Here is a 16442-nt window from a genome sequence, read left to right on the forward strand (position 1 = left end):
GACAGGATGGTGGAAACAGCAGATCGGTCACGGAAAAATCAGGCTGTATTGGAGGTCAGATGAGGAGGGCGGTTATGGAGCGGCTAATGGGTGTCTCGTCTCATATTGGCTGATAAATGTCTTATCTGGCTAGAAGGACCGCGTCAGTCGATATGTACTAGGTTTTCTACAAAGGAGTCTCAATTCCGTATGTTATACTGTACTCCATAGTTTGAGTATTAGGGTGGCGAAAGCGCCCAACCCCACTGGGCAAGAAGATGCCGGCTGCACTGCACGGCAGATAGGAACAGGAATAGAACATATCTCGGTCGGTTCGGGAAGAAAAGTCTATTACTTGGTTTTCTACGTATGAGAGTCGTCTGTATGCTCTAATTCAAGATAGACGATCTCATACAAAAACTCTTCCTGCTCGTATCATCAGGGAGTTTCTTCCAAAATATACCATACCAATCGGAGACATGGCAGGATTCAAGCCTCCGGCTTGCCCAGACGGGATGGGATACGAATTTGCGAACCATTGAATCATTGCACGACGGGATACTGGACAGACTATTTGATCTATGGACGTGGATATGCCGGAGACTGTAACCAGCCGTGAGTGTATTAAATCTGTTGATGGGCGTGATCGGCTCCACTGCGCGCCACTTCGCCTCATCCTTCTCACTTCTTCCCTGCCGCTTCAGCTGGTCTTTCGCGGGCGATGGGCGACACTCTGCAATGACTGGTTGTGGCGAAGAGTCAGTCGTATCTTGCGGTCTATATATCATATGAGTCGCGATTTGCCATTAAAAGCAGGGGTAGGGTGATAGGGGGTATTGGATAAGAACGATTGCCTACAGTTAGTTAGTTAGTTAACCAGGAGGACATGACTCCTGACGTCTAAGATAACTATCCCGTCGACAGGCGGCCCGCACCAACGAGTTAACGGTCAGAAGAAGCAAAAACGGCGACATTAAGATCCTTTCGTTGTGTGGGCGAGCGATTCGCTAAATGTAAATGTGCCGAGAGCGGGGAGATTAGTACATGTTAGTTGGTTATTTTCGGGATGTTCCCAATAACTTGGTTCGTATGTTACGGATTCCTTGAGCGAGGATACAGCTGACGGAATTTTGTGTGCCGCGGCTCATACCGTGGCGCTGAAACTTCGTTTTGTTCCTCGGAGCATCTCTCTCCGCCGAGCAAAGCGAACGATAGTACTGTTGAGTGATTATCCTCCTAGCTTCATCTTCTGGCGGTGTACGTTGTGTACGGGGTATGCCGAGAACGGGCTTTGGTGAAAAGGGGATTTACGAGGATCAGATGCCGGGCTCCAGTTCTGATATCATCCCAGCACGCCAATGACGACGATGACCTGGTGGGAACCTGCCAGGATGATGAAGTCATTTTTTCTTTGAGAAATGGTTAGCAAGACGGGAACTATACTATGTACCGCAATCACTCAATCCTGTTGTAAAAAAATGGAGACTAGACGAAGACTGAATTACAGGCTTTTTGTATGATCAATATGCCACTATAGACTTCGTATCACCGCGTCGTGATGGGAGTTTGTTCCCTCTAGATAGACCTGGCTTATTGACTGATTGGAAGGGTACTCAAAGTTGAAGATAGAGAGCACATTAATGTTGGTCCTGATTGTTCTCTCCTTCTCCGATTTCTAATCTAGCGCGGGTCTGTTTAGCACAGTATGTACGGAGGTCTATTTCAAAAGTTTTGCGTCGACCCACTGCTCACGCTAGTAAAATAGTAATTTTGATACAACCCCTACCCCCTGAATCTCACCTAACCTCCTCATCTTCCTGTTCCTACCAATCTTCCTGCTAATCTATCTACTAGGCAACCTGCCAATATGGTCGATCTTTCTACTAGAGCTTTCGTTCTTGCTCTAAAGACCTATACTTCCAAAACCTCCGCCGAAATCGCTGCGATTTGCAATCTATCGAAATCCTCCGTTGATCGAATATACGGCCGCGCCTGCCAACGAGGATATAACCCAAATCTTACACCGGTCGTGGTTAAAGATTCCTACCTGGAAGATGCTCTACGTAGTAGCCGTCCTTCGAAGCAAGATCTGATAAAAGAGCCGGTATTGGATAAAATTCGCCGTGATCGTTATAGACGAGAGAAATCTTGTGCTGATCTTGCTGGTGAGCTTAGCAATAAGCGTCTCGACGTATCTGCTACTATAGTCTAGCGAACCTTGAAGTATGCGGGTCTTCGGAAGACGAAACCGACGAGGAAGCCTGGATTAACGAAGAAAATACGTGCTGAACGTCTTGCTTAGTATCTTGAGCATAAATACTAGACCTTAGAGGACTAGAAGAATATGATTTGGAGTGATGAAACCTCGGTTATTCTTCTTATCGGCGTAGTAGTTATCGGATTTAGCGTTCGAAGGATGAAGCTTTTGTACGAAGCTGTATTCGTGAGCGCTGGAAAGGCGCTTCTGAATTTATGTTCTAGGCTTGCTTCTCGTACGAGCAAAAAGGCCCTTGTCACTATTGGGCTCCGGAGACTGCACAAGAGAAGCGAAACTTAGCCCTCGAAATCGAAAGATTAAATCGCGAATTAGAGCCTGAGATATAGGCTTAGTGGGAACTTGAGTCTGGAATACGTCGTATAAACCTTCGGCGTCAACCTACGGGTAGAATACCTACTTGGAGATGGAATTCGAAGACCGGTAAGCTTTCGCGCGGTCAATCTCGAGGAATTGATTAGTATCGCTATTAAAAGGAGATTCTTATACTAAAGCTTCTACCCTTTGCAAAGCAATGCGCAATTTCAAGGCCTGAGATAGTTGTGCAAGAAGATAAAGCTCCGGCGTATAACTACTAGATTCAATAGCGTGTATTTGATCTACACGAGGTTAATCGCCTACTTTGGTGTGCGAATTCGCCTGATCTTAATGTAATTGAGCCTACATGGTTTTGGCTAAAGCGTAAGACTACTAGTAAGGGTACACCGAAGTCTCGAAATGATGCATATATTGCATGGCAATCTGCGTTGCAAGATCTACCGCAGGAGAAGATTCAGCAGTGGATAGAGCGTATACCCCGTTATGTGCAAGAGATTATTAGATTAGAAGGAGGTAATGAATATAAGGAGGGTAGGGGGGGGTAGGTTTAGCCTAGGGTAGTATATGCTATACATGTTAATACAATAGATCTTGGTAAAATTGGCTGAAATTGGTCTGTGCATGACGCAAAACTTTTGAAATAGACCTCCGTACTGACCAGTTAACTTGGCAATTCGCGACCGTTTGACAGCCGGGAATTCAGATTCCAAAGTCGAGATATACAACCGCACCAGGCCAGATCCCAACGATAATCATTGGTTGTAGACAAGTCTAAAAAAGCCCCCTGGTCCGAATCAAGCTTGGTTGTTTCCCTCTCTTCCATAAACGTTGTTCTGTTTGTTATTGTTTATCGAATTCGGTGGAGATCTGGAGACTCCCGCGGTGTCTCCCATGGATGAGATGACGGCTCGTCCCTGGGCCTTCCCATGGATAAGCGGTAATTTTAAACTCTTGAAATACCCGCCAATACCGGGCTGGCTTGGCTTGAAGTGCTTCCTTTCAAATCGTACGAGTCAGCAGAGTAGCGGACACTCGCCTCTAAATAATATTAATACTCCGTCCTCCGTCATCTGTATTCACTTCCTGCCACTCCGAGGAACGGACCAGTACTCTGCTGGTTAGAAAGCTGGCAGCATGATTCAATTTCTATCCCGTTGCTTGCCACTTTCGTCTTCCCTACCCAAGCCACCAGCTCATGCTGCCCAAGACACTGGGTCAATCGGCGTTGATCTACCAGCAACTCTACCCGTCTCCTGGGCTGTCAGCCTGCCACTCTCTAACCTTCCGTTCCCAAGTTCCCCTCTCCCCCCAAATAGAATTCGGTGTATTTCGAGAAGCCCGCCGATCTAACACTTGTATCCACTTACCAGTCGAACCAGCACCTGGCCAATGGCGTTTTGTAGCCGTGACATTGTTTCGGTGCACACCCCGCCCCTTGCAAGCGATGCGCGCAATGAAACTCTCCTGTAGACTGGAGGGGTTGGTTGAAATGTAGACTGGAGGGGTTGGTTGAAACTTGACTCGTCTTTGCCGAGGCGCCAGCCAACCCGTATACTTTTTCGGTGATCGAGAACGGGGGTATTCTTTGGCGCCATTGGACAGTCATATTGCGTTTATCGACGAGTTAAGATTTCCCGAGAATTGGGTCCTTGGGATTTTGATCCCTGTCGACTGTACTCGTCGTCATCAGTGGGATTGAGCGGAGCAAGTGGGATTGAGCGGAGCACCAGGCAATGATTTGGATACTGCGCGTACAGTGGACATAGAGATCTTGCAGGGGTTTATCATTATATCATACTAGATATGAGTACTCCGTATGGATATTGCTATTGGACAATTACATCCTTGAGTGGTGATGCTTGTGATGATTACACCCCCTCTGCTCCCAGCCCCCGTTTCCCCACTTGGAAGAGATCCTCTGGTCCAACTTCCCAACTTTGCATGGGCGGTTTCCCCGCCTGGTGGTTACCCTTCGATCGTCTGAGGGACGGAGCAGGCTGAGATCCACGTCTGAACGCAGTTTGTGAATGTCATTGTTTTACATTCAAAGGCTCGCGCTGAATGGACGATCAACATTGGTGTTTACTCGGACACGGTTGTCCGATTATGGTATTTGGTAAGTCATAGGTAGGACTTGCCTTAGATTCGGTACCGTCATTGAAATTGTAGAAGTAGAACAATTCCCAGCGTATAACGGTACTCCGTACTCTGTCGTCTGTACTCTGTTTTTTGTCCTTGGCCTTCCTGTTTGAATATTTCCCTAGCCGCGGCGGACCCACTGGTTTCTCTGTGATGACTCGAAGGCAAAAAAGAAACGGGGGTCGAGCAGACCTGTCAACTCGAGAAAGTACCACATCTCGGCCGGGCGGCTTGAAGGCGTCTGGTTGAGTTTGGACTCTGGAGTGTTCTGCTTTTGACCTGGTTGTCGACTGCGATCGAGGTTCGATCTGGGGTTGGAAGGGTACAAGCGCACACTGTCCTTGTACTCGAGAGGGATACTTAGAGTGTCGGTATATAGTTAGGTAGATCATGAGTAGTAGGTCTCATTCTATTCAAGGTATTTATTATATTCTTTAAGGTTATATTCTCTATGCTCTTTATTACTGTGTCTATTAACGGTCTACTAACATTATTGTCCAGTTCTCATCCTCGATTTGTATACAAAACTCACGAGCGACCGAACAACCGGCGATCGAGATCGGATGCAATCCAGGGAGGGGCAAACAGCTCACACGCCTGGGATGGTTTGGGGATGTCGATCCCTAACAGGGTGGAAATTCTGCTCTGCAAATTTCTGTGAATTCTGACTGGATCCATGCGATTATTATCCCTCCCACCTCCCCTCCCTTCCCCTCTAAATGCCCGGGCTGATCATTTATTTTACTTGATTATTTTATTTTGATTAAATATTATAATAATAATCATAATTATAATTATTATTATTATTATTATTTTTCTCCTCCTTCTCCTCTAGCTTTTGATGACCCTTCCATCGTTGCGGATTGATCCTCCTCTTCCCAGTTATAATTTTTCAATCCCCCCCCCATCCTCTCCCCTCGCTTCTTTTCCTCCTCTTTCCCTCTTGCCCGACCCAGCCTGCTGGAACCTCCAAAATCCCTTTTTTCCCTGCCTATCTACGGTTGACTTTTTGTTTTCACCCTTTGATCGACCGACCCGACACTCTGGCTTAGGTTCCTTCCACCGCTCCCAAGCCAGAGTCTTCCCCATTCCCCCCGTCAGCCGAACTCCACCGCGTCACGGGGTATCCAAAGTACGGAGGACTCCTTGATCTTTCCGTTTCTAGCTCGTACCCCCTCTGCTACTGGGGCAATTATTATTGTTCTGCTGCTGCTTCGGTTGCTGGCTACCTCTGGTATTATTATTATTATTATTATTATTATTTTTATTAACCTACGGTGAGTGGATCTTCAAGTATGGTCAGGTCAACCTTGGGAGCTTGGTCCATCCTGCGAAGTCCCTGATCTCCAGCCTGATACCATACCGGTATATTTCCATACCACGGTACCAGATCATACCCGTACCCAGTACCCAGAATACCCGGCCATACCATCCGTACCTGTGCCTGTGTACCGGTACCTCCCTCCCTCTCTCTCTCTCTCTCGCTCACTCCCCCCTCCTTCCCTGCCCAACCGACTCCTCCAAACTGCCCGCAACTTGCGATCTATCGGATACGGTGGAGTCCCTTCCTTTCCCTTGCCTACTTTCTTCCTCTTGAAACCCCCAAGTTTCTGCTGCTACCTCTCCAAACCATCTCCGGACTTGTGTATATTCCGATCCCGTTTCCTCTCCACTCTGATCCTGCACTGTATCTGATGCTTTCTTTGTTCTAGTTGCTCCACTCGGCTTGAAAGAAAACCTGCGAGCTTGCCAACGCCCTTTTTTGCGCCGCCGCTCACTTGGCTTGAATTCGCCGAACTTCGCTGCCTACGTCCTTCATTATTATAACCGCCGCTGACTGCACACCGCGCGACGTTGCACGCGGCCTTTTGCATTCTTTCCCCAAAGTTTCCCCCCCGCGCGCGCAGGAACGTCATCGAGGAAGCTCCCTCGGAGTAGTTCGATCCCTTCCAACCCACGCGCAACAACTCTCCTCCTTCTCCCACGCTACCTCCGTGCTGCGCCTCGCCATGTTCTTCTAAGCAGCTACTCTAGCATTAAGCTATATTGCTTCTTTCCGGTACATCTCCCCCTCGAGCTCCCCCTTCCTCACAGCAAGCGGAGCTGCCACCAAAAAAAAGAAAACAAAAATAAAAAAAGGAATGCGCCTGACTCCAGCCCCCAGAACTCCCTTGATACTCTCCCCCTCCTCTCTCCCTGAGGACACGGTCTTGACCGCCAGCCATGAACCGCATACCTCCAGAGGGGCCTCATGCGCCGCCCGCGCATGCAGTCTATGAGCATGCCTGGGCTCGTCCGCCATACCCACCGTCCTTCGACAGCCATCCAAACCATGCGCCAGACCGACGACCCTCAAGCACCCAGCCACCGATGCCCGGCCAGGGATACCACCCCGTCCCTCTGAACCGAGAGCTCCCCCAGCTCCCCCCGGATGGTCCATATGGTCGCCCGAACAGCTTACCTGGGCCTGCGCACCCTGCTGCACACCCGCCCCCTCACCCGCAAGATCCGACCCCTCCTCCGCACGCAGGATATCGACCTGCCATGAATGGCGCTCCTCACGAGTCTTCTCCGCATTCTGCGCCGCCAGAGTATCGCTCGCGCATGAGCTTTCAATCCGAGACATCTGGACCTGGCGAGGCAACACCGACATCTGGCCCGCTGCCGCCTTCATCGTTTATGCCACCTGGTCCACCAGTCCCCCCCGGGACACCGGTTCCGTATGATCCTAGCTATTACTCGAACCCGGCTTTTGGAGCTCGTCAGCGCAAGGCGGCTCGTGCGCAGCAAGTAAGTGGTGAAGAGATGGGGGTTTGTGGGAGATGGTACTAAATGCCGTTTTGTAGGCTTGCGATCAGTGTCGAGCGAGAAAGGCAAAGTGTGACGAGGGACGCCCGGCATGCAGTCATTGCAAGGAGAACAACCTCATGTGTGTTTACAAGGAGGTTCCACCTCATAAGTGCGTATGGCCCTTGACCTATCATCTCGCAAGAGACGAGCGCAAGGAACTTGATGTATTGATTTTGATCCACAAACAGGCAGGAGAAGAGTGCGCAGCTGGTCGTGGATCGAATCATGGAGCTGGAGGATAAGATGAATGAGAAATTCGAGAATCTCCACAAGATCTGGAAAACACAGGAAACCGCCTTCAAGGAACAGATGATGCAGCGCCAAATGCTTACGGATATTTTGTCGGCGATTGGAGGCACAGATCCGCCACGACTGGCCCCTTCTCAAACTATTCCAGCTCTTCCACCCCCTCCTGTTCCTACCATCCCCGTCGTTGGCCCTCCGCAAGAAACGCTGATGAAGGTAGAGCCCACACCGACTGAAGCGTTCGAAGAACCGCAGGCTTCGACATCATTTTATTCACAAACCAGCCTTGACGCCGCAGGACAACCGATTTTGAATGCCAGTTTCGAGGACAGTGCAAAGAACGATAATGAAGGAGAGCTGTCTATCCCCGTGGAACACACAACGGCAGCACACAAGCTTCTCATGTGGCCGTCCATCAAGAGACTGCTTAACGCGGAATATGACGAGGATTATGTGATGCGCCTGGAGGAGCAAAGGGGTCTGATCAGTGTTTATGGTCAGGGCGAGATCTCTTACACAGCCGACGACACGTTACTTCCAGCGCCCCCTCTGCCGAACGAGGACGGTGGCTACAGTGAAAAATTATCAAACCCGGACGGAACGTCAAAGATTCTGAGCTCGACCTCATCCACAGACGTGGATGCGGAAATCGATCGATTTGGACGCCTCAAGTTGGACGGAAAGACAGCTCATCGATATTCCCAGAGCTATCTCAACCGCATGCACAAACTGCACCCTTTCCTGTGGCAGGAGGAGATTGAGATAAAGGTCGATGCCTTCATCAGGACATATTGCCCACGAACAACGTCGCCGTCATCAGAGCCGAATACACTGTGTCGGGATAAAAAGCGCAAACGCTCGCACGAGGATCTTCAAGGGGTTCGAGGCACGTCTGCGGATCCTTCCTCGTCCCGGCCCCGGGTGGGACGGAATATCGATAACGCTATTGTTCTTCTTGTTCTGGCACTGGGTGCTATTTGCGAGCACAAGTCTCCCCTCCCTGGCCCCATCATGGACCAGAAAGTCGAGGACTACCGGGATCAGTATATCCCTTCGCCTCTTGGACCCATCCCCCCTGGACCACCACTGCAACCTGTCAACGGCGCTGCACATGCTCCGAATGGTGTCCTCTCACCTCCAAACTCCGAATCCATCGTGCCTCATAATTCCGACTATGCGCCGCACTTCCAACATACCCAGACTTACTCTTCCGAACCAGACCCCAAGCAAAATCTTTCCAGGCGGACCATCTCCGCTACTACTGATGAGTATGGTCATGTCAAGAATTTGCAAGTCATTCCTGGTCTCGCACTGTACGGCTACGCCACCACTATTCTCGGTTTGCTCCAAGGCGGCGTAGAGTTGCAGCACGTTCAAGCAGGTCTGCTTGCCGGTCTGTATGCTGGCCAGCTAGCACACCCGTTCCAAAGCCACGGCTGGATTTGTCAGGCAGCCCGCGCATGCCAGGTACTCGTCCGGCAGAAACGATACGAACGACTTCCGGAAGGGCGGACTCAGGACCTGTTTAACTTTGCCTACTGGACCTGTCTACAGTTGGAAAGCGATCTCCTCGCCGAGCTCGATATCCCCGCTAGTGGTATTTCTCGTTCTGAAGGTCGTATTAACTTGCCTAAGGGTCGCTTCACCATCGATATTCCAGACGATTTGGAAGCGCGTAGCACACGTATGATGCTGTTCTACTCGGCTCAGATTCACCTCCGCAAAGTCCTCAATCGCGTTCATACTGATCTTTACAAAGTCGACAAGCAAGGTGAAACAGGTCGATGGTCTTCGAGCGTACAAGAAACACTAAGCATGAACTTGGAGCTCTGGCGTTCTAGCCTTCCAGACACCATGAACTGGAAAGACAACGATCCGCCCGCTTCCGATATCAATGCCGCGCGCATGCGCGCTAAGTACTACGGTGCCCGTTATATTATTCATCGACCCCTACTCTATGATGCCCTTCACTACGGCCAGACTGGTGCCCGCATCAGCGCCTTGCCCAAGTCCTCTGCTGTCGATTCGCCGACCGGATCCGCCTCGAACTCACAAACACAGCAGATGTCACCATCTATGACTCATGCCTCTGGTCGCGCCAGCAGCGCACACATGCAACGCATGCTGAGCGATGTTGGCTCGGCGCCCAGCAGCCTCTCTTCTTCGTTCCCGAACGGCTGGACCCCGCCAACTATCATCTTACGTGAACTGGGATCCAAGCTGCGCCGCGCGTGCAAAGTCTGCATCGAGTCTGCTATCCTGAGTACCGAGGCGTTCGATGGTGTCGAAGACCGACTCATTGTGACGAATATCTTCGGCACGGCCCATGCGTGAGGATCTTCCTTTTAACATCTGACGAATATTTTGACTAACTTATCCTGCTTTTAGCCAATTCGGCAACATGCTCGTTCTCGCTGCAACTTACACCTCCAGTCTCTCCGAACTCGTCGAGCGTCCCGTCCTCCAGCGTTTGCTCAACCGTACCATTCGCTTCCTTCTTCGCAGCCAGAACATTTCGCCCACTCTTCGCGCCGACGCTCGCATCCTTACCGAGATCTACACCAAGATCTTCCATCGTCCCCCTGAACTCAACGAACTCGGAACGGCGTAGCTTTTGTTCTTCTTCTCCGCATGGTCTGGATCCCACCATGGATTCCGGGAGTTTCTCTTTTGGGGTTTTGGGTTGGGTTTTAAGTTTGAATTTGATTGATTACTATTTGGGATCGGGATCCCTTGAACTATCCCGATTCATTTGGTGTTTGCGTGGCGTGGGTTAGCCCTTCATCTTTGGTTCACTCTTTGGTCAGCTGTTATCTTACCCCATCATGGCCGATGCTCGGACCCTGTACCCCGTTTCTTGATGCCCTTTCTTGTTGCGTGGCATATACGGACTTTTTTTCGATTTGTGTGTTTTTTTTCCTTGCATGGGTGGTTTGAACGGCCTATCATATATCCCTTTACCTCATTTTATACCTTGGTCATATCATGAATATATATCATGCCTCCCCGTCTGGTCGTCGCCGTCGTGGCTGGCCGGGGAGGAGTTTCATTGTGCAAATTGTGTGGTATGGTGCATTGTGGTCTGTCTGTTTGATTAGTCGAGTGAACTTGGCTGGGAATAGCTGGTTGATTGGTGAACATGGTCTCGCGGTTCAGGGTTGAGTTTCCTACTTTTGTAGGTTGCGCCTCGATGTTTTTCTTGTCGTTTGATTCGGATGAATTGCGTGGCTGTTTTTTTCACGGTCTTCCCCACCCAGTCTGAATTGCTGAGATTTCTTTTCGCTTATACGTGGTCTTAGCGTGATTGATTTGGAATCTGGGTTTTGTTCCCGGATGAGAAGACAAGATAAGCATATGTGTCTCGCAGGAAACAGGTAGTACTGTATGGTCAACCCGTTACGCAACGTCCCAGCTCCTTCCTTTCCCTACCTTTTATATGGAACACACTGGTAATGATTCACCACAAAGTGACTAGCGCCTTATGAAACCACACAAGACTCGGGGGCTTCGGAGGGACAAGAGATTCTTTTGTACGGTACCGTGCTAGTGGAAAACTGACTTGTCCAAGTTCAACACATCCCCTCCCATTTGGTCGCCAGCGGGTGGATCGTATCACAATGGGCTGGTATACTTCAGCAGCCCAGGAGGCGGCGGACAAAAGGCCTCTTTGGTCACCTACAACCCCCGAGCTAAAATAAACTTGAACAATAACCGCGGTATTGCATTCAACAGCCCGGATGATATCTCGTCAATCCCAATGGAAACATCTGGTGGACAGATCCCTGGTTTGGATATCGGGGGATTCAATCCTTCCCCGCCACAAATGACGGCCGGAGTATGGTTCTTTGATTCTACGTCCGACTCTAGTAAATCACTTGAGGGGACCCTCTTATAGCCAAACAGAATTGTGTCTGGTCCGGACTGGTCGACTATCTATGTTAGCGAATCGGGCGTAAACTCGGGTAGACCGTTGACTTACCATCCCACTGGGCCTCGGACTTTGTACGCATATACGCCAGACTTGGAGACTGGTACTCTCACGAATAAGCGCACGTTCTTTATTAATGACGAGCGTGACCCTGATGGACTTAAGGTCGATATTTCATGTAACCTGTTGACTGCATCGGGCAAAGGAGTAGATGTGATTGACCCGTTGGAGCATTTGTTGGGCAAAAATTCAGACCAATTTCACCGTGACAAATCTGGTTTTTACGGGAGAAAAGCTTCAGGATCTTTGGATTTTTGTGAGTATTCGCTTTCTTGCGTGCAAGTACAAGGCTAATGATCGATCTGTTATAGGGCCCTGGAGGCATCTCAAGAGTACAAATTCGTGAAAGTGGAAAGCCCCTTGTGAAGCGTGTGTGAGATGGCCGGTAGAAAATGATCCATGCCATGCTGAAAAATATGTGCTGCAATCTTGACAATGGGGAGAAGTGATGAGAGTTGATAATTCATAATATCAATGAATATCCTCAGCAAGAAACGAAATTTCTACCAAATAATCCAAAATTAACCTTGCGGATCTCCAGACCCAATGCAACTATCCAAGTCAAAGTCAACGAGAGATATTCCAGGGTCTAAAAATCCATTCATCACCATAGACAGCTCGTCATCCGTCAATGCCTGAAATGTAGGCACGTTATATGGAGACCGTGGCGTGAGAAACGTTTCAGTCCATTGGTCTGGATCAACCTTGAGATGGTCGCGTACTTCTGACCGGAACTCCTCCATGATCACAAAGTATCGATGAGCCAGCGAACCCTCTTGTGCGATTGATGCAATTTGAGACTGACAGCGCTCGGCAGCTTGGAAGTGCTTGAGACAGAACTCGTTAACCTCCGACCACGCGCGAATAGTGTAAGTGTAAATTATGACTATAGCACAGAAGCCTTGATATTGGGTGAACTTTCAATTTTGCTTGTCAGCGAGTGCTTAACAAAGCCAAGAGAAAGGATAAAGATACAAACGTACCCAGTAAGCTGGGAATATTCTGTTCGCTTGGAACATCCTATTGATCGTGTCAAGGATGGACAGCGCCGCAGACAGGCAGGCCCTGACATCCGACCGCATATCCTCGCCAGGTGCCAGCTGCGAATCTTTCAGCTCGGATAAAACCCAACCTCGATTGACAAGAATGACAGCATGGGCATATGCAAGACTCAGCATATTACTTTGACGCTCGAACATAGGAAGAAGGAACTTGGGTTCGACCTGGCTCGCGTCTAGGAAAGGGGGTATCTGGCGTCGCCATTCTTGGAGTTCGTCGTTGAATTCTTTCCCAAGAGACATTCTGTGTGTTTCTGTTGGGATTTTAATCCCATATAGACCGTGAAGTACACGGCTGACAATCCGCACTAACCTATGAACTGTCAGACCACGGTTGAGGAAACGATTTGCTTTATTCGTACTTGAAATGCAACACTGGAGCGATCATGACCTGGCATTTCGGGTCTGCATTTGCAGTCTGGGCGTCTAAACCGCTTCGTAAGTCTGCGTCATCAATGAGAGACGGGAATTCCTTCATTCTCGTCAGATTATCTAGGTGGCCTGTATATTGTTGGACTGAAGTACCTGATCTATTTCTTCGTCATGAAATACTGACGGTCGGCCCAGCATAGCACTGAGATACTTGTCCAAATTGTATGCGCACCAAAATAGTCTCTTTCTGCTCTCCTCCTCCACTCGGTCCGCTTGACAATCAACTGCCTTGGATTGTCGTAAGCCCTTTCGATGAAGCCCCAAAGCAATGATAAGACGCGAGGCGACTCCAAACAAACTCCAACAATGATTGATTCGCGAACAGGTCAGCAGAAACAGACACTGTCCAAGCCGAGCCTGAACACTTTCCAATCGAATGGGACCTTTTTCGTCCTGGAGTTGCTTATCTGCAGCTTGAAAATATCGGACTCTGAAATTTTCAGAATAATTAGACAAACCCAGGGAAATAGAGATTAACCATACCCTTCCTGAAATTTGTGCTGATCGTACGATTCAGTAAAGTGTCGCGTCGCAGTGGCGAATACCACCAACAACACCGCATTTCGGGTCCTAGTCACGGAGCTCTGATTTGGATTCGGAGAATATGCGTTATTCAGCCATTCCTCTATTGTTCCCCGATGCAGGAATCTGTAAGTTGGAGAACCAATTATGAAGTACTTGTCGACAAGCTCGATAGCGATCTCGCGTGGTGGAAAGACGAACGAAAGGGAGTCAAAGTCGGGCAAAGCCGCATCCCCGAATGTGAAGATTGAGGTCGGCACGACCTTGTTGGCTCTCTTCTGTAGTCGTTTCCGTAAGCGTACAAAGAATGAGACATTGGAGGAAGTCCCGACAAAATGGCCTTGTTCATCGCTCATGAGCACCTGCTCACCTGTCTCTTGCTCTGATGGGGTTTCCGTATGTTCTTCAGTCTCCTGTAGTTGAGGTGTCACATCTGAGATTGACTCTACACATGGAGAGATGGAGTGAGAAGTGTCCGAAGAATGAGGGCCAGCCGGCGACAAGGTACTGTCAATTGATTGTGCATTTGATTTTCGTCTTTTAGGACTCTGGGGTGACCTTATCCAGTTGAAATCGCCTGCAGGAGGTGTCTTTGGGATGCCTCTGGTATATGGTGCAGTGAATTGACATTCGAGTTCCATCAATGAGCAGGGTCCACATGGCTGAGTACCTGAGCAGCGGCTCTTCTTCCTGCACGATGATTAGGCAAAGTTCCGGAATTGTGAGTTGACGTGATATCACATACGCTTTGCAACTATCGCAGGCACGACTTGCCCTCTGCCGTTTTTTCTCCACGCTAGAACCACGGCCGCTCAAGGCGATATCACCATAGTCTGATCGAGGTGACATTGGTAACAGTAAAGCTTAGGGAACTTGGCTAATGGAAGAGATAAGTTAGAACTTAGGAGTGACTTCTTGCTACTTCAGATTCTCACACTTTCCCCGCACTAGCACTTTCTCCACAAACCGGGGTTCCGTACGGGGTGATGATCTTTGAAGTCAGCTCCCCCGCACACGCGGTCCAACCTGATAGGATGGTAAAGCAGCAAAAAGTATTAAGCGGATTATCCGGCTCTGACGGTTATTTTTCCTAGGAAAAGGCCTTTTATTTGGAATGTATATTAGGGCGACTTCTTTCCTAGTGTTTCTAACCCAAGGAAGCCCAATTTGACTACTTACTATAGATCTATAATCAATTACTAGCATCCAATCGGCAAAATGACAACCGCAGCCGCTCACCCTCAAATTTCATGTTCATTGGACAAGAACGAGTTGCAAAATTTTGGAATGAAGGCCGGTAATGGCGACCCACTCCCTGACATTGGGTTGCTGAAGCCCTCTACGATGGATCTTCCGATGGGTGAGCTTCGGAAAAGGTATAACGAGGACGGCTATCTATGGGTAAGTCAAATTAGTACAACTATTGATAAAGATGGTACCTTGTTAACTCTCTTCTAGATGAAAGGAATTCTCGATGAAGAGAAAGTGCTTGACGTGCGGGAACAGTACTTCCGGTTTATGACTGAGAACGGCGACACTGGGATCTTAGCAAAGGGCACTGATCCCCGAGATGGTATATTCTCAGGTGAAGATTGGCGAAACTTTCTACTACCGGGTGCTCTCCGCGTCTTCAACGGTTTAAGTGACGAAGGCGCTTTCGTGGACAAGGCCTTCAAAGCTCACGTCGCAGACTTTTACCAACAGTTTAAGGTAAATGTCGAAAAGCCCCTCAGAGAGTTCGTTGGTGAGCTTCGTCAATTCCGAGATCCTATGCTGTTGAAGCGAACTCTACTCCGATGCAATGTACCCGGTGGAGAGACTACACCTGTTCACTATGACCAGATCTTCCTTCGAGATGGTCCACCGACTTCCATTACCGCCTGGATCCCACTCGGAGACTGTCCTTTGGCTGGTGGGGGACTCATGTACTTGGATAATTCAGTCCCAATTGGAGAGAAATTCGAGGCGGACTTCTCGGAGAAAAGCAAGAGTTTAACAGATGAAGAGCGAGTCTCTGCATTCAACAAGAACATGATGGCCGGGGGATTCATAGACAGAAATGCGGCAAAGTTTGGAAAGTACTGGGGTCGCCGGTGGCTTGTGGCTCACTACGAGGCTGGCGACGTTGTTTTCCACAATCCTTTCAAGATCCATGCCAGGTAAGACAGTTTTATTTGTTCGTGGTATTTGGAGCTTCTATAAGGAGCAGCGGGCACGGATGCTAATACGTTCTGTTGTTAAGCTGTCGCAATGAGAGCCCCGAAGGCATAATACGACTCTCTACAGATTTGCGATTCGTTGATCAAGCTGAGCCTTTTGACGAAAGATGGCTGTATGAAGCTTATCAAGACAGCGACCCAAATGTTGCCAGCCGTCAGTCACAGGTATCTGGCGGGAATGGACGAAGGTAATTGGCGACCCTGCTTCTGCCCTATTATTATTAGAGTCCATATTAAGTTATTAAAGTCCTGTTGTTTTTGGTCTCATATAACGTTCAAGACAAGAAAGAAAATAACTCCTAGATTCGCTTTATCCGATGAAGGAAGCTCAGATTAAACCCCGCATTCATGACCATCTTTTTCCGATTGGTGCTTTCTAGTCGCGTCTCGGGTATGCAAGACTCGGATACTTTCCC

The 16442-nt window shown here is 49.1% G+C and overlaps 4 protein-coding genes across 4 annotated transcripts; 2 read left to right on the forward strand and 2 right to left on the reverse strand.

Moving 5' to 3' along the window:
* Window positions 1–6934: 6934 nt before the first annotated feature.
* Window positions 6935–10418, forward strand: clcA (putative C6 finger domain protein; the record flags this gene model as incomplete). Its single annotated transcript, XM_056912697.1, has 4 exons — window positions 6935–7501; window positions 7558–7670; window positions 7750–10137; window positions 10196–10418. 4 exons carry the CDS (start codon window positions 6935–6937, stop codon window positions 10416–10418), a joined length of 3291 nt encoding a protein of 1096 aa, XP_056761546.1.
* Window positions 10419–12316: 1898 nt separating this feature from the next.
* N7458_009316 (fungal specific transcription factor domain-containing protein) lies at window positions 12317–13096 on the reverse strand (the record flags this gene model as incomplete). The annotated part of the gene is made up of 2 exons (XM_056912698.1): window positions 12317–12712; window positions 12779–13096. The coding sequence occupies 2 exons, from the start codon at window positions 13094–13096 to the stop codon at window positions 12317–12319; spliced, it is 714 nt and encodes a 237-aa protein (XP_056761547.1).
* Window positions 13097–13758: 662 nt separating this feature from the next.
* Window positions 13759–14656, reverse strand: N7458_009317 (Glyoxylate reductase; the record flags this gene model as incomplete). Its single annotated transcript, XM_056912699.1, has 2 exons — window positions 13759–14497; window positions 14553–14656. The coding sequence occupies 2 exons, from the start codon at window positions 14654–14656 to the stop codon at window positions 13759–13761; spliced, it is 843 nt and encodes a 280-aa protein (XP_056761548.1).
* A 369-nt stretch (window positions 14657–15025) lies between these two features.
* On the forward strand, window positions 15026–16218 carry N7458_009318 (phytanoyl-CoA dioxygenase family protein; the record flags this gene model as incomplete). Its single annotated transcript, XM_056912700.1, has 3 exons — window positions 15026–15208; window positions 15266–15966; window positions 16050–16218. 3 exons carry the CDS (start codon window positions 15026–15028, stop codon window positions 16216–16218), a joined length of 1053 nt encoding a protein of 350 aa, XP_056761549.1.
* Between the last annotated feature and the right edge of the window lie 224 nt (window positions 16219–16442).

Source organism: Penicillium daleae (assembly GCF_028827525.1).
Source record: "Penicillium daleae strain IBT 16125 chromosome Unknown utg000008l_segment0_segment0, whole genome shotgun sequence".
NCBI lineage: Eukaryota > Fungi > Ascomycota > Eurotiomycetes > Eurotiales > Aspergillaceae > Penicillium > Penicillium daleae.